This window comes from Capra hircus, chromosome 11, assembly GCF_001704415.2.
Source record: "Capra hircus breed San Clemente chromosome 11, ASM170441v1, whole genome shotgun sequence".
NCBI lineage: Eukaryota > Metazoa > Chordata > Mammalia > Artiodactyla > Bovidae > Capra > Capra hircus.
In genome coordinates, this window is record NC_030818.1 from 61,150,001 (window position 1) to 61,176,371 (window position 26,371).

General features: G+C 35.1%; 1 protein-coding gene across 6 annotated transcripts in view; it reads left to right on the forward strand.

Moving 5' to 3' along the window:
* The window catches only part of EHBP1 (EH domain binding protein 1), a 356,781-nt gene that overhangs the window by 284,922 nt on the left and 45,488 nt on the right, over positions 1 to 26,371 (forward strand). For 3 of the 6 annotated variants that reach the window (XM_018055410.1, XM_018055413.1, XM_018055411.1), the window contains 5 exons: positions 9,882 to 10,029; positions 18,671 to 18,778; positions 21,833 to 21,957; positions 24,344 to 24,482; positions 24,645 to 24,751. In XM_018055410.1, coding sequence (XP_017910899.1) covers positions 9,882 to 10,029; positions 18,671 to 18,778; positions 21,833 to 21,957; positions 24,344 to 24,482; positions 24,645 to 24,751 — 627 coding nt within the window. The remainder of the gene's footprint in view (positions 1 to 9,881; positions 10,030 to 18,670; positions 18,779 to 21,832; positions 21,958 to 24,343; positions 24,483 to 24,644; positions 24,752 to 26,371) is intronic. The other 3 variants (XM_018055415.1, XM_018055414.1, XM_018055412.1) reach the window with 2 other exon arrangements.

Below are 26,371 nucleotides of genomic sequence, written 5' to 3' on the forward strand. Positions count from 1 at the left end.
AACTCAAGTATGATATATTCAGTTTTGTGAAATGAATACTAATTAAATATAAATTCTTTAAATGCATTTCTGTTTTTTCTAAACTAATTCTCTTATACTTTCTGCTCATATATTATAAATAGATCTCAAACTTAAAATTCACAGTCTGTTTAATATTTTGCCTATGTATTTTAAACAAATCCAAAATTTAGTAGTTACTACAAAAATAAATGTAATCCCCAGGGTTGATCAAAGATTTAATCTGACCAGATGGGGCAAACTTGAGAAAGATTTTGACTTTCCACTCTGTTTTGCAACAAGAAAGGCTGATTTTTTTCTTTCTTTCTTTCTTTGTTAGAGAAACAGAGATCAGGCCATCCCCAGAGAAATGAGCAGGTGTGGCCATTTATAAGCATGTCTGCTTATATTACAAACCAGCATAAGAAAAGTTTGAAATGGGTTGAAAAGATCTGCTAAACAGTTTTAATGTTTTACTCTAAATCCTATTTATTCAGTCAAGAACTGATCAAGCTGGCAGGAAAATACCTAGTCTTCCCAAACCTTTAAAGATCTTGTAATTTTATTTTTTATTTTTATCTTTGGTTGCAAGTGAATAGGTGCACTTTGGTAATCCTTGCCTCTGGACAAGCACAAATTTTTTTTTTTTTTTTTTTTTGTCCTTTCTGAATGCCTAATAACAGAGCTTTGCTTCCTGTCTAATGATGAAAGGGTGGCAGTCAAGTTCTTTCTCTTATTTTACTATAAAACTGAGGAATTTCACGGACCATTTTGAGAATAGAATCCAATGAAATATTAGCAGTACTAAGTAAAGCCCTTTAAAAATTTTAGATAAGTTAAAATGTATTTAGCCCAAGTAATAGAAGTTCATTTACTAAAACTATGAAAACACTGAAGAACACAAGTAAGCACAGGATATTGTGTTGTTAAGGGAGTTAAAGGACATGGAATATGGGTTTGTTGGTAGAAATACTCTGCTTTGTTCTATTATAAATACAGATTTACAAAGACTAAAGATGCAAACTATGTTGAAATAACATATTTGTAAATTTTGTAAAAGCCTATTTCATGATAATGTGTGTAGACATGTTTCTTAAATAGAAAGCCTTCTCAGTCTATAGTTTTCAACTGACTGAATAAAAATATCTAATGTTATAAAAGACACCCTTGGGTGGGTAATGATCTCAGCAGCTACACTGACAGTTTCTCATGTTTTAATTCACCTTCACAAATCCATGGCATCATTTTTTGGCTAAAGTAATGTCAGTCAGTGACATTTGCGGCAAGTATCAAAAGGACCCCCCATGGCAGCCATTTTTATTTGATTCTTAAGATCCAAAGGCTGCTGAAAGAACAATTGAATAAAGTTGAGGATTGGAGAAGCTTGATTTTCTTGTTCTCTGTGAAATGAAACTCTAGTCTTTTTCTCCCTCTTCCCCTTAAAAGCAAAAGTCTGCTAGGGGGTTGTAGCTGTGTCAAAGCCGCTGGGATGCCACTGCTGATCACTTTAATTACTACGACTAAGGAGGATAAAATTAAAAGTAGCACCATTGAAGCAGTGGAAGAAAGCTTGCCTAGATGTCGGTGAACTGTGAAATATAAAAATTGCATACCAATACGTTTTTATGGAAAGGAAACAAGGAATTACATTACTTATTCTTGAAGAGTTTGTCCTTAAATTGTCAAGTTTTACTAGTGTGTCTATCTATGGCAGATTGTAGACCATTTTAGAACGATAAGGAAAATAGTATCTTGAAGACATGCTGTGAAAATATTTTTTCAGTTTATGTCCAAAGTGGTTAGTTAGGATCCATCTTCTATATTTGAATATTTAAATCCGTTGTGTTGAAATACAAGCTTTTTGTACCATAACAGGACTTTAGCCTTATTCTGAAGATGTTAGGTAAGAGGAAAGTGGAGCTTAAATGTATCACATTCAGCACTTTTCTGAAGGCTTATAATTTAAGGTCAAGAATGTAAGTTTTAAATGAATATAAATAAGTTAATTTCTCTTTACCTCTCTGTTTTCAGTAGCACAGAGGAGCATTTAACCTTATTTGTATAGCCCAAAAGTAAGTAAAAAACTGTTGTTTTTTTAATCACAACAGCAATAGGGCTTGAGACAAATTTTCTGAACACCAATAATGTAATAGACAGGACCAACCCTTTGAAATCAGACAGACACTGATTTTAATTCTTACTGTGCCATTTACAAGATGTATGACCTTGGGCAGTATATTTAAGTGCAATTCCATTTCTGTGAAACCAGAGTGACATTGGTTACCTCAGAGTGGTGAATGGTAATGAGACAGCACCTGTGAACACACTGCACAGGCACACAGCCAGTATTTACTTAAAAATATAGCTTCCCTCTAAAGAGTACATCCATCTTACAAAAGCGCGAATGTCCTATATAAATCAGTCTAACTCTCTTAATCATACTGTACAGAAAAAGGTAAATGCCATCAGACCCATTCTTAAAAAAATAGGAAACCTGCTTCAATTTATTTAAGTTTATTTAGACTAGGCAGATAAATGAAAGATAGGTTTCCTATGTACTGAATTTTTCAAATGTAATTTTTAATGACAGCAGTCTTCTAAGGTACTTACACTGCATCCCATTGAAAGGATTCCTTTATTTTTTTCAGCAGATTTGGTAAACAGATGACTTATTTACAGCTATGAGTCACTCACTGTCTTCCTTTGAATGCAGAAAGGTGAAAACAGATAACACATTTCTGTATTTGAATAGTTTTAAGCAAACCATCATTGTCAGAAATACTCAAATCTGCAAACATACAAAAATAATGAAATAATCATCATCCTTACTCTCTGATCATTTTATTCCTTTGGCATAAACAATATGTTTCTTTTAAGTAAAAGATACAAAGATTTTGTACTATCTGTTCTTTAAATAATAATGTAAAAACTGACTTAATGAAGCCTATATGTAAAAATTAAGGTGAAATAGTTTTATATATAAGGAATCTGGAAATTAGTAATACTATCAGTTAAATTGGTTGCATAATCAATTGCTATAATTACAAGCTTTTCCTTGTGACCTTAACAATTAACTTCTATTTTCTCAGTTGGCTCTTTGTCTTAAGAGAACTTAATGGGTGAGAAAACAAACAGCACAGATATGCCATCCCACTGGAGAGCTCTAGGCCCAAGCAAAATTGTCTCTATGGTGTTAGGACATTAGTAGAAAAGTAAATCAAGGCAATCTGATAGGGAACTAGAATTCTGTCAATCAGGCTCAAGATTTTGTGCTGTGTCCATAAACTTTGTTTACTGTAGGGTTTTATGAGTTATAACCTGCCCTTGCAGTGTGTTAATGAGACTAAATCTTGCTACTTGAGAATTGAATTACAGCACACTTCTGGGCTAATGGTTATAAACAGAAAGTCCCATTAGGGTTGCATTCTGATTTGTTCATTTGCATTTTTTTCTATTGTATGGAGAACAATGACAGGTAAATAGTTACAAACAAACAATTTACATGGAAATTGATAAAGTGTCCCTAATTAGTATTTAGAGTTGGTTTTATTAATGATTGTCTGCTTTAAATTGCACTCTTGGTAAGATCTCAGAAACATTTGCAGATGGGAGTATTACTGGGGGAGGAGGAGAAAATGGTAGGTGGTAAGAGAAAGCTAGGTTCTCATTTCATATTCAGAAAGGTAAAATCATTTATTTCATTTTTATGCAGTTAAGATGACCCAAGACCACTTCATCTTAGTCTGAATCACCAAATTCCAACTCTGCAAGAAGTTATTACTCATGCGGTGAAATTCACTTAAACCTAGTTGCCTGAGGCATATCAAATAATGGTTTTTATTAGTGCTCTTAACTTCTCTTAAATTTGAAAGATGAAAGTTTAGTAAAAAGCTCAATTTTCCTTAGTTGGTCATGTAATTTGGTACTTTTGGGGATCAAATAGTTTGGAGGTTAAGAGCAGGGCCCTGTAGTCAAACAGACCAGGGTTGGACTCCGAGCTCTAACATCAGTTCTAGCTGTGAGATCTTGGAACTCTAAAACTAAATATTCTCATTGGTACAAATTGGGTTGTAAAAATTAAATGAACTCATCATACATATAAAGCACTTAGCACATAAAAGCTCATGAAATATGAATCAGTTCAGTTGAGTTCAGTCGCTCAGTCATGTCCAACTCTTTGCGACCCCATGAACGGCAGCACACCAGGCCTCCCTGTCCATCACAAACTCCTGGAGTCCACCCAAACCTATATCCATCGAGTCGGTGATACCATCCAACCATCTCATCCTCTGTCGTCCCCTTTTCCTCCTGCCCTCAATCTTTCCCAGCATCAGGGTTTTTTCCAATGAGTCAACTCTTTGCATCAGATGGCCAAAGTATTGGAGGTTCATCTTCAACATCAGTCCTTCCAATGAACACCCAGGACTGATCTCCTTTAGGATGGACTGGTTGGATCTCCTCACAGTCCAGGGGACTCTCAAGAGTCTTCTCCAACACCACAGTTCAAAAGCATCAATTCTTCTGCGCTCAGCTTTCTTTATAGTCCAACTCTCACATCCATACATGACCACTGGAAAAACCATAGCCTTGACTAGATGGACCTTTGTTGGCAAAGTAATGTCTCTGCTTTCTAATATGCTGTCTAGGTTGGTCATAACTTTCCTTCCAAAGAGTAAACGTCTTTTAATTTCATGGCTGTGGTCACCATCTGCAGTGATTTTGGAGCCCATAAAAATAAAGTCAGCCACTGTTTCCACTGTTTCGCCATCTATTTGCCATGAAGTGATGTAGTTTTCTGAATGTTGAGCTTTAAGCCAACACCAAAATCACCATTATCAAGCCTACCTTTCCTTTTTATTTTCTAAGTTTAGAAATACTAATAATAAACTGAGGATTTTTGTGTATTATTGCATCTTCAGTTTCACTCTACCCAGTGTATACTACTCCTCTAACTACAAATAAGTCTGCCTCTCTAAATATTAAGAAAATTACTTTCTCTTGAATGTTAGCTCTCTAGTCTTTTGCCCCTACCACAACCATCCAACCTAGAAACCTGTCATCTCATTTCTTTCTTCCTTTACCCCAAGACTTTTAAAAAATAACTTATATTACAAAGGTAGTGTCGTTATATTATAGAAAGTTAGAAAATGAAGAGAAATTGAGGAAAACAAAAATACCACATTTCCATACCCTGATAGCTCCACCATGACAACTTTGTAAATAACCTTCTAGGTTTGCATATATATTTTGCCAAAAAGACAAAATTAAGTTATTAATGTATAAACTATTTTTGCAGTCATTGTATTTTCTCTCATTTAATACTACAATTATATTCAGATTTCTTTAATTTATTCAGCAGTGTCCTTTATAGCTGGTTTATCCAACTGGTGTCTAACCCAGGCCTATACATTGCATCTGGTCAGGTCCCTTTTATTGGTGGGGATGGTGATTGGTTAGTTGGTTTTTATTGTGAGTTTTTTTTTAACTCTCTCTCATTAAAATGACCAGGTCAGTTAGCCTGAATATTCTACTTGCTAGGTTGGTTTGTTTGCTTCCTTGTTCTGCCATTTATCATGTTTCTCTATCCCCTGTGTTTATGATAAACTGGAGATTATATATCTAAAGGCTTAGTAGATTCACTTTAGACATTTGGGCTAGAGTATTATAGGTGGCGCTTGCTTTCATGTGCTTCACATCAAAAAACATGTTACATATGGTTGACTCAACATTAGAGATGCCAAGATTGACCATTAGAGTAGTGTTCTAATCCCTGATCTAGTTCTGATGTCTCGATTTAAAATATGGTTTTCTTCTTACAACCGGGAAATAATCTATATGGTATTACTTAACCACATGATCTAATTATTAATGCGTAAGACAATCCCAAACATAATGGTCTAAAATTATTTTTATCCTCACTGATTCTGTGGGTCAGGATTTCAGATAGGGTACAGTGTGTGTGCTTTGTCTCTGTTCCACATTGTCTGAAGTCTCAGTTGGGGAGGCTTGAGCAGTTGGAAGTGACCCAAAGTGGCTAAAGGCTGAGATTCTGAAGAAGCCTTTATTCACATGTCTGATACGTGAGCTCAGAAGACTCAAGACTGAACTTGGCTGGGAATGTGAACTAGTGCACCTGCATATGGCTTGGGATTCTCACAACATGACAGTTGGGTTCCCAGAACATATAAAATGCAAGAATTTCAAGAGAACTGGGCAAAAGGGTATAGCCTTTTCTGACCCAGCCTTGCAAGTCACCTTCAACACTTCTGTTTTCTGTTGATTATATACAAGTCACTTACACAAGCCCATACTCAAGGGGAAGGAAATTAAATATGTCATCTCTTGATAAGGAAATAGCAAGATCACACTGCAAAATGTTTGTAGGATGAGAAATACTGTCATGGTCATCTTTGGAAAGTATGTAATATAAATATCCAGTTTCCCATCAAACATTTTCTTAGGAGCTTTAATAATAGTTCATAAGCCTTGCTAGAATCAATCATTCTTTTATGAATGGGAAAGTTTCATTTTTTTATTTTACTTTTAAAGAAATTATTATTATAGCTGGCATCATTTTATAAAGTAGAGTTTTCTGTTGTGTCATTAACTGGGCTATTTATTAGTTGCCCTAAACTTCAGTTTCCACTGGAAAGACAGGATAAGTGCTTGATTTTTTTTCTCCAAATACTAATTTGGGGGAATTCTCTTTTTTTAAATTATCTATTTATTTGGCTATGCCATATTTCATTTGCAGCACACTAGATTTTCAGTCTTCATTGCAGCACTTGGGATCTTTAGTTGTAGCATGTGAACTCTTAGTTGCGGTATGTGGGATCCACTTCCCCAACCAGGGATCAAACCTGGGCCTCCTGCTTTGGGACCGCAGAGTCCCAGCTGCTAGACCACCAGGAAGTCTCAAGGAGTTCTATTAAAAGCACCCGCAGATGAGTTTATATATCCTCTAAGAACTTTTTGAATGTCATAATGAATTGATGAATTTTCACTGATTCATTGTGTGATTTCATTGATTATTCAATTCATCACAGTCATTGGGTGTTTGTTTGATACTGAATTGTTTGACTTTGCTCACTGGGAGCTTCAAACTTGTCTCTGGGTCCATTCTATACCCTTGTTAATCTACCCTCATTAATTTTGACAGCTCTCAGTTCTAGCCATCTCAAAATTTGTGAACAATTGCCTAGGCCTGAACTCCATCAGTCTAGTGCCTACCCCTCTCTCTAATGCTGTTACCTACCAAGTTTAATTGCCCTTTTTAAACTTTCAGACTCATTAACCTCTAACATTTACTGTAGTCGATTATTCCCTTTTTCATGGAAGCCTCTTCGTCTTTGATTCTCAAGATGTATCAGTGTTACAGTTCTCATCCTCTTCCTTCTCTGTCTTCTTTTCCTATTTTTACCTAAATGTAGATGTTTTCCATGATTTCAGTTCAGTTCAGTTCAGTCGCTCAGTCGTGTCCGACTCTTTGCGAACACATGAATCGCAGCACGCCAGGCCTCCCTGTCCATCACCATCTCCCGGAGTTCACTCAGACTCACATCCATCGAGTCCGTGATGCCATCCAGCCATCTCATCCTCAGTCGTCCCCTTCTCCTCCTGCCCCCAATCCCTCCCAGCATCAGAGTCTTTTCCAATGAGTCAGCTCTTCGCATGAGGTAGCCAAAGTACTGGAGCTTCAGCTTTAGCATCATTCCTTCCAAAGAAATCCCAGGACTGATCTCCTTTAGAATGGACTGGTTGGATCTCCTTGCAGTCCAAGGGACTCTCAAGAGTCTTCTCCAACACCACACTTCAAAAGCATCAATTCTTCGGCGCTCAGCCTTCTTCACAGTCCAACTCTCACATCCATACACGATCACTGGAAAAACCATAGCCTTGACTAGACGGACCTTTGTTGGCAAAGTAATGTTTTAGTTAGTAGGTTTTATTTTTCTCTACAGTACTTCTTCAGGTGATTTCCTGTATTCCTGTCACTTTGGCCATTAGCTCTGTAGTCATAGTTTGACTTCACTCTCTAGCATCATTTTCACTTCCCAGCTACTTACATCTTGACTCAAATGTCCAACCAGCCTCTCAAATCTAGTCTATCTTACCCCAGACTTCCAGCCTTTTCCTCTTATAATTCATCTTCGTTTTTCTATTTCTATTTTTAATGCCACATTTCTAGTTACCCAAGTTTAAAACTTCTGAGTCAGCTTTTTTTTCTTCCCTCTACCTCTGATCAGTTACCGAGAATTGGTACAGGTACCAGTTCTAGCTCTGATGTGTTTCTTACGCTTGTCTCCTTCCATTCCCATTGCCACTATCCCAGTTCTGAATCTCATGATAGCTTCCTCGTCCTATTTATAAGAGCCTCCTAAGTACTCTCTTTCCAGTCCCTCTGTGCCAACCTATTTTATACGTTGTTGTTAAATGTACACCTCTGGTTGATCATCCCCCTTGGTGGGGGGGGAAAGTTACACACAAGAGCAAACTTCTTTCTTCTGAACTCTTCCTGCATTTTAATCGCATCTCCTTATTGTGGCTGTTTTATCTTTCCCTCTGTATTAAAAGCTTTGTGAGTATAAATTATAAATTTTCATGCCTGAAATTTCTATAGCAAGTACCAAGCACCAGGATGTGTGCTAAGAACCAAAGATACAAAGATAAGTCAAATCTAGCTCCTGCCTTTGAGTGGCTCAATTCTGCTAAGGAGGCATTTGTGCAGAGTTTTAACTTGATATGTAGTGTTTTAAAAAGTAATCACTTGCACTGCACACACACACACACACACACACACACACACACACACACACACACACTCTTTTGTAGCAACAAAGGAGAACTTTCCACCAGCAAGGAGGACAGAAGAGTAGTCAGAGAAATTTAGTGGATTTAAAATGAATCTTGAGGAATGAGTAGGAGTTAAATAGATGAGAGAGGAACTTTCCAGGAAGATGAAATGATGTATTCATTTCAAATCCATGGATGCATGAAACCACATGATAGAAACAATTTGTATAAATAGATGTGAGGTTTTATAGAGATTGGAAGAGGTTAACTACAGATATGTTGGGGCCAGATTATTTCAGGCTTTGTTTTGTCATAATAATAATAATGCCTTATATCATATACTTTCCAGTTTACAAAGCAATTTCACATTGATTATTTGCAATTCATAATAACCTGTTTTTAGGAGGCAAAATCTAATTTATTTAATTCTCTGTCATTTTTAGTTATTTCAAATACCAAAACCCATGCTAGATTTTACTTTTTCTTTTCAGTGTGTGTCTTGGGGGAGAGTAGAAATGGAGATAGTAGTACATCAGTACCTAATTCTGATTTTAAAACTATCAACAATAACTGAGGAACTAATGGGCTATCTATTCCTGCTGTAGCCCCCTAAAAATACCATTTTCTGTATTTGACCAACATGATGTAGCAGCATTTTCTACTATCAAACATTTCCTTTAGCCAGTGCTATATGCCTTTACTAGAGACATGCAAGTTACATTTTAATCTTAAAAAAATTATGTATTAATTGAAATTCTGTTTTCAGTATTGTGACTTTTTTCCTAAAAGCCTGGTCATTTTCTTAATAGTTGATCCTGCTACTTTCTCAGTAATTATATTGCCAAACATTCTTTAAAGGCTACTTTGAATTTTTAACAGACATTTTAATAGAATAATTTGTAAATGTTTTTAAAAATCTGATTCTTGGATGTCTTTTAAAAATGGTGTGACATCCAACTGATATAGAGCATCCTATTTATAATGTGGGCCAAGCACCATGCTGTAAACCAGTTACTATCATGATGATCAGATTGAAAATGAAATTGCATTTCTGTCAATTACTGAGTTGGCAACTGTTCAATATATCTTAGCAGCAAGATGAAGAGCGACGTCGGCAGCTGAGAGAGAGAGCTCGTCAGCTAATAGCAGAAGCTCGATCTGGAGTGAAGATGTCAGAACTTCCCAGCTATGGTGAAATGGCTGCAGAAAAGTTGAAAGAAAGGTCAAAGGCATCTGGAGGTGAGTTTAAGAATCTTGTATCATATTCTACAGACAACCCAGAAATCTGTGATGGACCTTTCGGGACATTTTATTCTTCAAAATGTTGTGCATCAAATACATAAAGTTTCTAACCTACTGGTGTGTTGCTAAAAACTTAAAGAAAACATAGTAAATCAGAAGATGACTATTGCCATTTTTCAAAATCAACTCTTTGACTTAATTTTTAACAACTCAGGAAGTACTTTGATTATGATTAAGTATGATTAGTACTCGAGAAATACCAAGAATATGATTTAGGAGAAAACTCTGACAGGCCTTAGTTTGTGATTCCCCATGATACCTCATTAATTGTATTAGAATGAGTAAAATGCAATCAAGTCCTCAGCATCTGGATCACAAGACTTGTTAGTGGAGAGCTTTGGCTTGAGAGATTTTCACTTTGAGCCAGATCTTCGGAAAGTAGCTTTAACAACGTTTCCAGCACTATAACCTGACATGTAAGAATTTTTAATAAGTCCCATATGCACTTCTCTTAGTCTTCTTATTTGAAGAGGGTCTTTTTCAATATCTGTAGAAATTTTTCTAAGCTTGATGTTGAAACAAGGACTATATATACATATAATTAAAGGGAATTTTAATTTTACCTCTCAGTGCTCAATTTCAGCACTTTTAACTTGAAACTTTTTACATTTTTATTTTAGTAGTATACTCAAGAGGGCTTTTTTATTTCAAAGGTACGTGACCTATTTATCTACCAGAACATGCCAGGTACTTGTTCTGAGTTAATCTTAAATGCTAAGATCACTCTGGAGAGTAGGCAAGTGAGGACTCAAATAAAACCTTAGAGAACTGAAACAAAGGAAACTATTTCTAGGTCAATAATAAGTTTCTTCATAGTAAACTGAAACTTACTGCTGTTATTTCTAATTGATCCCTTATATTAAAATCTTACTGTTGTAGAGCATTCCAACAATTGCCTATAGCATGTTACCTCATCCCCATATATTTGAAAGCTGCTTTCCCAAATAGCTGTGTTTCTGTCCATCTGGTGTTCTCAGAATGTTTGTTTCTTAGTTAAGTCTTTCATCTTACCTTTTCAACTCCTATCATTCAGAGTTTTTATTACAGTTTCTATATGGAGAAGGGAATGGCAGCCCACTCCAGTATTGTTGCCTGAAGAATCCCATGGACAGAGCAACCTTGCAGGCTACAGTCCATGGGGTCGCAAGAGTCGGACACAACTGAGTGACTTTCACTACTTCAGTAACCACTCACAGCTACATTTATGTAATGCTATTATAGTTTGCTTTCATTTATTATTAGTAAGAAGATGTTTCTTTGATATCATAGAAATTCCAGATACTCTAAGTAAACCTTAGTTAGATGTCTCTGCTTCCTTGTATTGCAGAATGATTAAAGAAAAAAAAGCCTCATATTCTTGACCCTCCAGATAGACTGTTAAAACTACTGGTACTATTTCCATGTGACATTGTAAACCCATAGAAGAGTAAACATAAAATAGAGAGGCATCCACTGTCTCTTTTAATTTTTTTTTTCCTAACAGGCAGCAGATAACAATGCTAAATGAGTTGTGAACTCTGGGAAAACTAAGGATTAAAATTTTCTGACTAAGGGTATGGGGTGAGTCAGCTATGTAATTGGGCTTATCTCTATAATCCAATCCCAGTTGAGACTAAGCCAGAACTAGACTAGGTAGAGAGACTTAGTCAGTGTTACAACCTCCAAAATGGGTAGCTTCCCAGCTTGGTAACTAGGGAAAGTGAAGACCTGATTTTGGCATCATTCAACAGTCAACAAAGTGAATAAAGAACAAGTGAGGATTAGATCTCTGAAACTAACAAAGAAGTACAGACTAGAAAAGGAAAAGCCAGATGAAATGAAGATGGGACAGAGTTCAACAGATGACTTATGAGAACCTGCTGAAGAGTCAAGACTCTTCCCTAAGATGACCAAGGTGATCAGGGCCCATTTCTCTCATAGACCATACCATACCTTGCATGTTGGAAGTGGCCACGTATCAGATGGTAGGCTCTTAATCAGAGCTAAAGTTGACCTTCAAGCGGTGCAGGCCTTTTTCTTGACCTCAGTGGTGGATATTGGCCTGTCTTCATAAAGGTGTATAGATCTGACTAGGTCTGCTCTGGCATCAAAGCCTAAGCTGAAGCTTTCAAGGCCAGAATGGAAGAGACCTTTAGGTCAAGGGAAAGGGTAAGATTCCTTCCTAGAATTCAACCATTCATACATAGATATTTATCTGTTTAGTGGTGCCAGCTGTTGTGTTGGGCCAGGATTTGGCTAACTTCCTAGAAAGGGCCAGAGTAAATTTTTACAGGCTTGCAGGCCATACGTTCTCGCTTTTAACTGCTTGGCTCTGCCCTTGTAGATTTGAACAATACGTAAATTAATGGGCATGCCTGTTATTTACCCTGAAAGGGTGGTAGGCTGGATTTTGCCCCCATGCTATAGTTTGCTGGCATTTACATAGCTAATTAGAAATTCACTTGATTTCACAAGAGTCTAATTCCTAAATGAAAATGACCCTTTGGGGTTGATAAGTCAGGAAAAACAATTAACAAATTAGTGTCCACTCTTCCACTGTCTAATGGGAATTACCAAATCTGAATAAGGAATGGTGCAAAATGAGAGAGGAATGTGTAGGGACCAGCCTAGATGATGGACTAGAGAGGGAAATTTTTTGGAAGCAGTGGTCCAGAGTGACAAAGAAGAGGGAGTAGTCAAGAGCTGAAATAATAAGGTGAAAGCACAACCTAGGAGATGTGTTGAACTTGATACTCAGACTCATTGCCTGAACCTATTTGAAATGCTTGGTTTTTTCCATTCTCAGCAGCCGGCCTCAGTGAGGAAAAGAAACTTGCTAAGTTTGAGGTGAGGTGTCATGAGCCTCAGGTGTTCACAGAAAGTATTTGTAAGTTATTTTAGGTCTCTGAAGCCAGGTATCCAAGCATCCCACTTACATCCTATTTCAACCAGAAATAGCCTAATTCTTATGAAATAACAGAACCTGTCCAAGGAACTACAGCCTCAGTTCAGTTCAGTCTCTCAGTCGTGTCGGACTCTTTGCAACCCCATGAATCGCAGCATGACAGGCCTCCCTGTCCATCACCAACTCCCGGAGTTTACCCAAACTCATGTCCATCGAGTTGGAGATGCCATCCAACCATCTCATCTTCTGTCGTCCCCTTCTGCCCCCACTCCCTGCCCAGTATTAGGGTCTTTTCCAGTGAGTCAGTTCTTCGTATCAGGTGGCCAAAGTACTGGAGTTTCAGCTTCAGCATCAGTCCTTCCAATGAACACCCAGGACTGATTTCCTTTAGGATGGACTGGTTGGAACTCCTCGCAGTCCAAGGGACTCTCAAGAGTCTTCTCCAACACCACAGTTCAAAAGCATCAATTCTTCGGTGCCCAGCTTTTTTCACAGTCCAACTCTCACATCTATACATGACCACAGGAAAAACCATAGCCTTGACTAGACGGACCTTTGTTGGCAAAGTAATGTCTCTGCTTTTGAATATGCTGTCTAGGTTGGTCATAACTTTCCTTCCAGGGATTAATTTCATGGCTGCAATCACCATCTGCAGTGATTTTGGAGCCCAAAAAATAAAGTCTGACACTGTTTCCACTACAGCCTAGCTTTTACTTATTCTCCTCTTGAAATAATTTGAAGGCTTACAAGAGAGTCAGGTGATATTGTGGTATTCTACATGTGTTTTTTCAATTTTTTCTTCATTTTTTAGTTGTAGAACTATAACAGCCTTTTAAACTCCTCATTTTAGGTAACAAACTTATGAGTTCATTTATTATATTGATCTTACTTGGCAAAGTACAGTTGTTTGGGGCCAAAGTGTGATATTTTCATTTTTAGTTATGTGGTATTTTGGTCAGAGAATATGGCCTGAGTTTCTGCTTTGAAAATTGAAAAGTTTTTGTCTAAACAAATGTTGCATTTTTATTAGTGGTCCATGGGCACTTGCAAGGAAGGTGTTTGTCCAGTTTGAAGATGATATTATATCTATAATATATTACATGGTATATATTATATAGATTTTATATATATTTATGTATACTTAAATCTTTGTATATTTTGTGTCATAACTATGATACCTATCATATCATATATATGATATTTTATGTCATATCTATTTTTATTCTGTAGTTTATTGGTTTGGTTTGAGTTGGGTTAGAATCATTTAACTTTTTTTTTAAGGGATCATTTAACTATTAAGCAGACATTTTTGCCCCTCTTTGATTTAGATGGAATAGTATACTTTGTTTTTGGATTTCAAGTGGATAAATTAAAATTAAAAAATTTTATCCATGAGACTGTGTGCCTGCATTATCCTTATTTCAGTTACAGTAAATAGATTTGTCTAAATTTATTCAACCAAAATAAAATCTTACAGGCCTTCAGTAATTTTTATTTTCAGCTTTCATTAATAATATATTTGTATTGTTTTCTATCATTTTATAACTTTACAAGTTATACATTTTACAGAGGGCCTTCAATGAGAATGTTTAAATCATGATGCAAATGAGATATCTTATTCTGAAAATCTTTTTTTCTGGAAAGAAACAGTTTCATGTAAACGTAGGTGTTCTCTAAACTACCATTTTGTGTAAATATGTTTTTAACAGTAGCCTCAACTTCTTTTTTTTTAAGTGCAGATATTCTTTTTTTTTTACTGTTGCCTTATATTCAGACTTTTCATTCAATTTATTTATAAATGATAAGTCTTATAAGACTGGCCTTATTTCTGTGCTATTAATCATACCATTGGGATCCCCATTTTGCTTATAGTGCTATACAGTGTCAGTTGGAATGCATTGTCTCATTCCAGTGTATGTATAATCTCTTTCTACTTTTTCCTACATACAGGCCATACTTGCAAACCACCTTCTATTGTGTATTGTATCTCTAGTTTACTTTATGCCACGCTTACCTGCTGCTGCTGCTGCTGCTCCTGCTAAGTCGCTTCAGTCATGTCCGACTCTGTGCAACCCCATAGACGGCAGCCCACCAGGCTCCCCCATCCCTGGGAGTCTCCAGGCAAGAATACTGGAGTGGGTTGCCATTTCCTTCTCCAGTGCAGGAAAGTGAAAAGTGAAAGTGAAGTTGCTCAGCCGTGTCTGACTCTTAGCAACTCCATGGACTGCAGCCTACCAGGCTCCTCCATCCATGGGATTGTCCAGGCAAGAGTACTAGAGTGGGTTGCCACTGCCTTCTCTGGCCATGCTTACCTAGTGGGTTTTAAATGGTTAGCCTTAAAGATATATATAATCTTATATATATCATATATTTAATATGTAATAATTTAAGCACACACACAGACACACATGTACTTTAGTTCTGCTAAAATTCATTAAGAGTATTTCGATAGGTATTAAGAAATATGTAACAATAACTGTTGAAAAAAAATCAAGTGTTCATTGTAAAACTGAAGTCGTGAATGGAAAGAAAGTGGAAATCTATTCTTAAGAAAACCTGATCATTAGAGGAGATCAAGTTTTACTCTTCCCCTTCCCAAATAGTAATCCTTTTATCTAAGGTTAACAATACATTTAAAAACTTTTGAGTTAGCCTATTCAGCATTACTGGTGAGGGGTAGTATGGGTAGAGATTTCATTTAGCCAGGAAATAAAATGAATGGCACCTGTTTAACATCACACATTATCCTAGCACGTGTAAAGGAGTAAACAGTATCCCACTGCATAACCCCAGGACCTGAAGTACCCATATCCAACCACTGTTCCAGACTTAGCTTCTTTTCATAACAGTGCCATCCTTCTAGTCCCTCTGTCTGGAGAGTCAGTGTTGACATCTGTCTCACTCTTCCTCTCATTAGTATCCCTCCCAACTACCCATTATCCAGCTGGTTTTCAAGTCATACCCACTCCCAATTATTTTATGATATATTAAGCTCTCCATACTACTTGCCTGGAGGTTATAACAGTCTCCAACATGGATTTCCTGCCTCCACTCTTTCTTTTCTAGAGTCCATCGTCTTACTCAGTGATCTCGAACGAAGGGTGATGTCACATGGCTAGTATACTCCTGTGTGCAATCCCTGAACCACTTTTTCTTTCACATATGAAGACATGTCAGAATGTAAGCAAGAGTAATATTTTAGGAATAATATTGGAGATACTTTAATTCATAAAAACATAAGTTTCAGTGCTTTTATAGTAATTATACATATTTCACAACTGATTACCATAAAACACTGTGGTAAAAAACTGCTTATATAAACTGTTCTCAACCTAAACAACACATTGCCCATCATGTGTGACCAGCAAACCAGTGTCCCTCTGTTCCTACCAAGTAAAATCTTTTTACCTTTTAAGTCTTACTTCCCATTATTTCACTTTAAGTATGCTTGAGCCAAATAGGACTTTACACCATTTTTTGAACATAATCTACACTTTCGTGCTCTCATGCCACTAAACCTCTTCCCTCAATTGTACTTTTTGAAATTCTGTACATTTCTGAAGACTCAATTTAAAGGTTAGTGCTTCCAAAAAATAGTTCCTTGTGCTACTGGCAAAAGAATAATCTTCTCATCCTTTGAATTTGCTCTGTATCTTATTTTTACTTCATAACACTTAACTGTCCTACATGGTATTATAGTCATTTGTATGTATAACTTCTGGTCCCTGGGTTGGGAAGATCCCCTGGAGAAGGGATAGGCTACCCACTCCAGTATTCTTGTGCTTCTCTGGTGGCTCAGATGCTAAAGAATCTGCCCACAGTACGGGAGACCTGTGTTCAATCCCTCGGTTGGGAAGATCCCCTGGAGAAGGGAATGGCTACCTAGTCCAGTGTTCTTGCCTGGATAATTCCAGGGACAGAGGAACCTGGCAGGCTACAGTCCATGGGGTCGCAAAGAGTCGGACATGACTGAGTGACCTTCACTTATATGTAACTTTAAGGTGGAATAAATGTCTTAAAACTTGATATCTTATGAAACCTGATATCTCTTCAACATCTAGCAGTGTTTTGTAAATTGCAGTTTCAGTATACAATAAAAGTTTCTTGAATAAGTAAATGAATGAATGTTGAATTTTGTACTTTCACTCTAGATTAATTATGGACAGTAGAAATCAATAGGGGCTGGTTGCAGGAACAAAATGCCATACTCTAAAATCTATTGATTGTAAACTCTCTAACAGGAGGAAGTGTTCTGAATACTTCCTTGGTACTCAGGAAATATTTGTTCATTCATTTCCCTTTACTACAGAACTATTTAGAGAAGAATTTTTGAGAACAATGAAGATGATGGTGCTCACTTTTATGAAATTAGTCAAATAGTTGTACTAAGCACAGTCAATTAGAAAAGCTCTCTCAACTAATTGTACTTAAATAATATAGCCAAGTATAATACCTTGATGTTTTGAAAGCATTTAGCAATATTTTCCCTTGCGGGTATTTCTCATTCTTTTTCTCTCTGTTGTATTCTTCTAAATGGCTTCCATTAGGAAGTCTTTAATAAATGTAAACTGTTATTATTAATATTAATGCTCACTGTAAATATTTACTTGGGAAGCCCAAAATCAAACACACACTGTACAGGGAAAAGGACAGATATTGAAGGTTTAAGCCAAAGTTATAGAATTTAGAATTTCTCAATTGCAATAACCTTTGGAACATCTCATTATTAATAAAAGTTGCCCTATGAAAAATAAACTGTAGAATAGTAGGGATATTCTTCAACTCCCAGGGCTAGACAGATATCTCTCCAAAAGGTACATTGCCTGTCAGTAGCAGAATTTAAAGCTTAGCTTCTAATATACAGATCTACTGCTATGCCTTTTTAAATAGATAATGTTGAAAATTACTTAACCAACTTATCATTAGGATTTAAAAAGGAGAAATATGTAATATAAATCTTTTTAAAAGATATCATTAATTAATTATGACCTATAATACATTTTGTTAAATGTATAAAAAAATAGTATAAGGCTACCTCATTCCCATGTACTTAATTTTGAGTAATAACAGTGTTTTCCCAGCTTTATGTCTTCCACGATGTACTGTCTTAATTGTTTCTGAACTTTCTTTTGCATAACGGTACTGTCTATTCTCATCTCAATGTTTGTTCTTAATTTGTCTATAATGCTTTCACTCATATTTCATTAATAGTACAAAAGCATTTAAGTCTTCATGCAGATAATTTAAAAATAGCTACAAGTTTATAAAGAATGATTTGTTTCTTTATATATTTATTTCTAGTAAATGATAAAATGTGAAATTTTTGGTGACTTTCTTATTTGATGACTTTTTTATCGAACCAACTTTATTTTTATTTACTGTTGTTAGAAATTAGCAGGAGATTACATTTTAAAATATAGGGATTCAATGAGCTCAATAATTCAGAGACAGCATGTGGCAAATTGTCAAAATCTTTGCATCTGCTTTGATGTGACAATTCATCTTTGACATGGAAATGTAAAATATAAATGTTAATCCAGTAATGAAAAGTTGACTTAAAACTGATTTCTTAACTTGCTTGTCTGTGTCAGACCTGAATTTGAACTGTCATTAAAATACTGATTTTTCTTTCCTATATAAAATAGAAATAATATACTAATAATATACTAACATTATTGCTACATGTTCCTACAGATGAAAATGATAATGTTGAGATAAATACTAACGAGGAGATTCCTGAAGGCTTTGTTGTAGGAGGTGGAGATGAACTTACTAACTTAGAAAGTGACCTTGATACTCCCGGTAATTTCAAATTATAAATACTTTGTGTCCTGCTGCATGGCAAACTCTTCTGTTACATTTTTATTATTATCTCACCAATAATGATAGTAATTTCTTTTGGTAGTTTTATTACATCTTATGCCCTCACAAATCATTTAGCTAACTCCACCTTCCATCAGTTTTTTATTATTATTTTGTTTTAGGCTTAATGTTAAAATTAGCAGTAATAGTAAAATGGCAAATTTTAGTTTTTCTCTTATTACTAGGATTCACTTTGATATTTTATGGGACAATTTGTAGACATTCTGTGATTGGTTCCCTTATTTTGTTGTGATGTTCTAAGATACAGATGAAGCATTGGAATGCTTCAAATTGTAATGTAAACCATGGATCAGATTTCCTGATTTGGTTTGAAATTGGTAGTCTTAGTAGGAATATTATTTTGTAAATTTTGTGCTTACTTTAAGTATTTAAATATTACTACTAATACATTATTTTATGCATGCTTAATGATTACAGTAAAACTCTTTGAAAACTGCTTATATAGATTACAATTAAATTAATCTCCTGTTGTATATCAGTAGATATCATACCAGTAATCACATTTGCAGTTGAACTTCTGAGTTCTCGTATAAAATATGAAGATAATTGCTTGTGGTTTAATAGATGAGTGTTGCATATGCATTGCCTTTGTAAGTCAGCAGCAGGTAGCTTTGTAAACATGAGGGGTTCCATAAATGCTTATTAAATTGAATTCTTATAGCAGCAAAATGTCTTTGGCAATTACAGGTCAGAAAGTGAAATCCCTAATGTTTGTCTTTTCCTGTGAAAAGCTACAGGGAGGAAGAGACTCTTTTCTTCCCAGCCATGGCATGTCCCTGCAATGCTAACCTGTTTTGTTTCTTCCCTGTTTGAAATCATGCTGTTATTTCTGCAAAAAACAGTCAACCAGAGTCTTCCTAACTATGGAGAGCAGCCCGCCACCCCCCACCCCACCCTCCCACCCCCTCTCCAACCCCCCCCCCCCCCGCCAAAATCTGTGTCTCTTGTCGGTAGTTCCTTCATGGCTTAGTATTAAATAATACTTTACTAGATACAGGGCAGTATACTTATAATTATTCAAGTATAGGAGAATGCTGATATTTAAGGAAATTTTTAAAAATTTTAACCCAAAATTAGGACTGCCTTTTACTTCTTTCGGTTTAAAATACCTACTCACCCTCTCACCACAGCCACCATCAAAGTCTTTTAGAAATCGGTATCATCTCTTTACCGCTGAGGGCACCTATAAACTCAGAATTAAAGCTTTAACATTCAATTCATGGAAGTATAAAATCAGTGACAATTAGTGGTACATATTTCCTGATTTAATAGTAGATTATGAAGATGGGAGAAATTAACCCTTTTTTGGATAAGGTAAGGAGAATTTTTTAGCTTTAGTTATAGCAACTTTGTGAGATATTTTAGTGTATTTAAAGGCTGACTAATTTTAAGGCCTAATAGGCTTGACTCTTATCCTTTTTAAAAACACTATTCCTACTTTTTTGTATACCAAAAAAGAAAACACATCTCAGTCTTCCTGTTTCTTGGAGTTAACTAATACATTGTTTACAGTTCTCAAGCATGCCAAGTGCTGGCATGTACATAGGACACATTTCCAATTCAGACTATGGTTTATTTCATGGCAATAAGAAATAGGAATGAAAAAAAAAGAAATAGGAATGCAAACTGGAATCTGAAAACACGTAGCATACATTATGATTTTTATCCTTGCTTTATTTTTCCCCAAATTCTTTTTTTATATGTATATAAAAGTCATAATGTTTTAATAATAAATTGTTTAATCTTTATCTTGATTTGACCACAGTTCATCAGATATTGTTTTAAAAAGAAGCCTGGCAATATAAACTGACCAATTTGCATGAAAGTAATGATAATAGCATTTATTAAGAGTCTTATAATTAGAAAACTTATTAATCTTTATGAAAAATATCATTCACCAAACGGTCAGCATGTCTTTTATAATCATTTTATTAAAGAGTTGCTTTGAGTGAATTTTTTAAATGGAATTGTTTCCATTTGCTTCCGAACTATTTTATTAAATAAAGACTAATTTACTTGCTAAAAATAATTTGAAATTATTTATTTTTAAAGTTATAGCCATTTTTTATTTTAAATTTCTATCCATATTTTATACATTGCAAAATACAATAATCTTTATTTCTGCCCTCTAATTAGAAGTTATTTGTGAACATATACCCTATTTCAATGCTGGGTATATATGTACACACATAAACGTTGGATTCTAACAGTATATACATGACTGTCTAAGATAATGTTAAGAGCATAATATGGCATTTTATGTCTAAATTTAATATACTAGAAGAATTGAAATTACAAAATAATCTAATTTAGAATCAAATGGATTACCTCTTTTAAATACCTACTTTTTAATACCTTCTTTTATTATGTACAACCTATAAAGTTGCTAATATAAATATATGCATTAAATATGGGCTGAGGTTTTAAGGTAAGCATAGCTGCTATTAACCATAGAATGACTAAATAGTCTTTAGGCGTGTTGACTATATTCTTTATGGGGACTGATTTTGGGGAAAAGCACATATATATGCTAAGAGACTAGATTTTATTTATTCTCACCACACACACAAAAATGATAATTTTGAGACATGATAGAATTGTTGACTAATGCTGTGATGGTAATCATATTGCAATATGTGAATGTATCAAATCATCACATTGTACACCTTAAACTTACACAATGTTATATATCAATTTTTGAAAAAGGGATATAGTCAATATCCCTAAAGACTACTTAGTTATACTATAGTTACAGTATAGTAATGATAGTTATATAGTATGTAATATTGTTTATAGTAGATATATAGATGCAGAGTTATGCATATGTTTGGTCTTATATGTTATTTCACAACTCTAATGTCTTTCTCTCTCTCTTTTAAAATATAGTAATATTTTTATGATGTCCTTTAAATTGATAGCTACACATCTAAATGTAGTTCACACAGTTATTCATAATATTTACGTATTTAACAGAACAAGACACTAAGTTGGCAGACTTGAAGCTGAAGAAACTCCTGGACCCTCAGCCACAGGTGGCAAATTCACTTTCCAGCACTGCTCAGAAAGCTGTTATTGAAAGTCCAGAGCAAGACATTAAGGTAAATCTTACTTAAAATATTTCACTTGGTATCTGTGTATTCGAATTTCCACTGATACTTTATAATCCTAAAGTCAGTTTCTTACCAAATTATTCACATTAAGATTAAGATATAAGAATTTTTATTAAATAACTGATAAATTGAATGCCATTATGATAATCAGTATGCATATACAGTTTTTCAGAGAAACTACTACTTTAAGTTAATATGTAAGTAAAAGTAAAAGCTGTTTTTGACTTCTATATGCATCTATATTTTGCTAATGAGAACATTGTTAAAAGAATTCTAGCATATTCTGTCATCTGCAGCCTCTGAGCTGTTAAGATGGATTAATATCTGAAGATGGTATGTGATTGAATATAAATTTTGAAGATACTTGCATGTGCTTTGTGCCAGTATAAATCTTACCTTGTGTAAGATTTTAGCCAGAATGACACATTGTAAGATGATGATAATGATGATTTGTAGTATTTATATTATCCCCTCTCAAGCTGTCCCCCCTTTTCCTTGCACTGTATCATTAATATTTCTCTAGCTTTAGGGCACTTCTAGTCTTGTATAACTTTTCACCCACCTGCGGACTGTGGGGACTGCCCTGCTGACTGAAAGGATTTCCTTTCCCTGACACAGAGATGCTTTGAAGTCCCAAAACAATGACTTTCATTGCTTTTCCCTTATACTGTCGGTTTCTATAAATTGGTGATGAAAGTGTGTGGCAGCACCAGAGGACTTTTGGTCTCTATCTTTGAACAAAAGGAAGCCTGGATCAGGTCTGATTTTTTGCGTTCAATTTAGCTTTCTGCACTGGATTTAATGCAGAATGAAGCTGGCCTAAGAATAATACAATGGATTGAAAAGGCTAACTGAATTAGTGGGTTTAGAGGAATACATTTGTAAAGTGGCAGAAGTCCCTAGTCATAAAAAGGTTTCTTAAGATGGGATTTGCTAGCTAATCACACTGATATTTTAGCATGTTGCCAGGCCTCAAAAAATTTAGCTGTGTTTGTTTATTTTGGTAAAGACTTGAGTTTTACACTATTGGGCAGTTATTATGATACAACAGTAGAACACACACTTTTCTTAAACAAATAAAAGCCATAATTGTTTCTATCCTAGCCACATAGGTAGTATATTGTAAGCATGATACTAATGTAAATATATAACTTAAAAAAATGAAACAGATATTTTCATTCTTAAGGTTTAATTATCTAAATAGATGCAGATGGTTTTGCTTTCCAAAAAGCCCTTAAATGTAGTTATTTTCAAACTTATTCCAACAAAAGGTGTGCTTTAAACAGCTTGTCTTTGTATGGATCTTTTTAGTTAAGATTTTTTTAAATGATGCTTATAAAGAACATATAGTCCATCTGTTCCCTTGAAGCTTTCAGCATTGATTTGGGGTTTTATTTTTTTTAATAAAATGCAGTTTACACGTTTATAAATGAGGCATTTTGTGTTTGTGGAAAAGGATAAACTGTTACCTTCCCTTGAGGATTCTGTATCCCAGGCCTCCTTGAGGCTAGAGAATAGGCCATTGGAGGACTCCCTCATTACTGATTGTCTCAATGCAGAGGAAGGGCAAAGTCTTGGTAGCTTTTGATAACCAGTTTCAGCATTCAGCAGGCTTAGCTATTAGTCATGCATCTTAGCCTTTCCCTATTTACTTTCAAAACACTTAATAAAAATAATAAAAGATTAGGTATAAAATGAAATATTTGTTTGGTACACAGCACCTCGGTATCTGCAGCTTCCACACACTGCAGTGGTTCAGTCTTCTGGGATATTTCTTGTTGATAGAACCATTTGAATTTGTTACCAGTATTAACATAGGAAGCTCTGGAAAAGATAATTGTAGTTTCCTTAGCTGTAAAGGGCTTACTTACAAATCTGGCTTTGGAAAGTTATAGCTGATGAAATGCAGTTCAGTGGGGTAGTATTATAATCCTACCTTTTAGCCTTCATCCAGCATTAGTGGTTTATCTCAATGGGCATAAAATTAGAAACTAGTTCTTCTTGTCATACAAGTCTGTGAGACTGTACAAACCAATGGGGCAGAATAGTGAGGCTGTGGGGTGGGTCCCGGTAGACAGAGGTAATGTGGCATTTAAATGATGCATATCATCAGGAGAAGACAGGGAGGTTTACAGTATCTAATGAATCAAAGTTATCAAGAATGATTCTCTGTTTAAACCCTGTCTCCCAAAGGTTTTGGTTACAGGCAACAGACCTTGTAGTTGCGCTGTTTAGAACTCTTTACAATCCTTTTTTTTTTTTCCAATATATTTCTAAATTGACATTATCTTAAATCAGTAAAAGTTGTTTACTAATGTATAGTCTCACATTTATAAAAAGATCAGGACTCTAAACACATTTGTTTTACTTTTAGAATGGCACAGAGGATCTTAGGACTGAGCGATTACAAAAAGCAACAGAACGGTTTAGAAATCCTGTTGTGTTCAGCAAGGATGCTACAGTCAAAAAGACTCAACTTCAGTCTTTCAGTCAATATGTTGAGAACAGACCAGGTAAGAACACTTTTTTAGATGTTTTCCCATCTTACAATTTAACAGTATTTAGCTGTGTATGTGTATATATATATATATATATGCTGATAATATAAATCCACATTTTAATACACAACTATCAAGCTTTATAATAATTTTACATGTCTTTCCCTTTTTTTTAAGAGATGAAAAGGCAGAGATCAATACAAGAAGATACAAAGAAAGGAAATGAGGAGAAGGCAGCGATAACTGAAACTCAGAGGAAGCCATCAGAAGATGAAGTGCTTAATGTATATTAATTTTTTGTGTGGTTTCATGATTGCTGATAATTCCAAACTGTATGTGGAAATAGTGCCTTTATTTGTTAAAATGAGATGTTAGGTTTTTTAAGATGTCAATCTCCAGTGCATTCAAAGCAGAGTGAGAGGGGTGCACTGTTGAATTAGTCTGCAGTGTGGTGATAATTGTCAGATAAAAAAAAATGAATTTTTCAGAGTTCCACAGCCCCAGCTTCCTTGAGACATTTCCATCAGGGCACTTCCCATAAAGAGATTCCAGTATTGATCTACCAGGAGGATTTTAATTATTACAATAGCAGATACCGCAGAGCTGCAGTTAGAGGGAAAAGTCACATGAGACCTGCTAGAATTTCTCAGCCAACCCATTTTGTTGGCTTGGGTTAATGGGTGTTCAACCTTTCCATTATCCAGATCAGCCGTGAATTACTAGCTGAATGATGTTTGCATTAATATAATATATATGGTAATTTCTTCACTTAATTAACGGGGAGGTTCAGCTCAGTAGGGGTATGGGCTGATCATGTGTAAAATTGATTTGTGAGGGAAATATTTGATAGACCGCAGGGAGAAAGCTGCTTTTGATGGACAGCTGCGGGACAGAAGCAGGAAGAACAAGTTTTAACTTGAATTTTTGTCTGGAAGCATTGCTCTCTTTAATGGTGCTACTTTTTAAAATTATTATTATCTCCAGTTTGTGTAAATATTTTCATTGTTTTTACTGTTAAAATTGTTTTTGTTGGATTTTAAAACCCTTGCAAATGTACTGAGAGTTACAAACTATATTTTAGGGCTCTAAAAACTTCTCATTTTTAGGTTTTCATCCTAAAGTTATTTCACTAAAAGAATGTCTTAATACATAGAAGAGGTACCTCAGAAGAGGTACCTCGTATATCCTGATGAAATATTTAGTATAATTTATAAGTTACAGAATATTTGAGTATACTGTATACTCCCACTATTTAAATCTGGCTATAAACTTAATGACTATTTTTAACTGAACTGGTGAGTAGAAGCAGTGAAGTTTATGTATTACTTATCACTTCCGTTTTCTTATATTTTTATTACTCTGGATGGGATTGAGAAAAGAAAAGTCCGTTTTGAAAATGCTCTAGTCTCTGGCAGATGGATACAAAAAGCATCCACCAAATTTTAAAGTTACCAGTAGCATTTATTCTGTTCTTATAATTTTTGCTTTATTTCATACTGAGGTGAGAGAATATCCACTTTGTATGAATCTTGAAAAAATACAGTGACTTATTTGATCAGTCTATCCTGAGACATGATTTATCAGTTTCATGATTTTTTAAAAAATATTTCAGTTTTCAGTTTGTCAGCTACCATAATCAGTTTAACAATAAGCTGGTTTAAATTGAGTTCATATTTACTAGTTCCAAAGATAAATAAGTTGTTCATGTGGTTAGACAGGTTTGTTGATTATGAGACTTCCAAAATATCCTATAATAACATAATTCTTGATTTAGTTTCTTGTTTAAGGAGTAACGACAGATAATTCCTCATGGCTTCTTAGAGATTAATATGCTCCTAGGTATGGAAGGGATTTGACAGAGGAAGGTTGCTCACATTAATTTCTCTGAATAAATGTTATAAGTG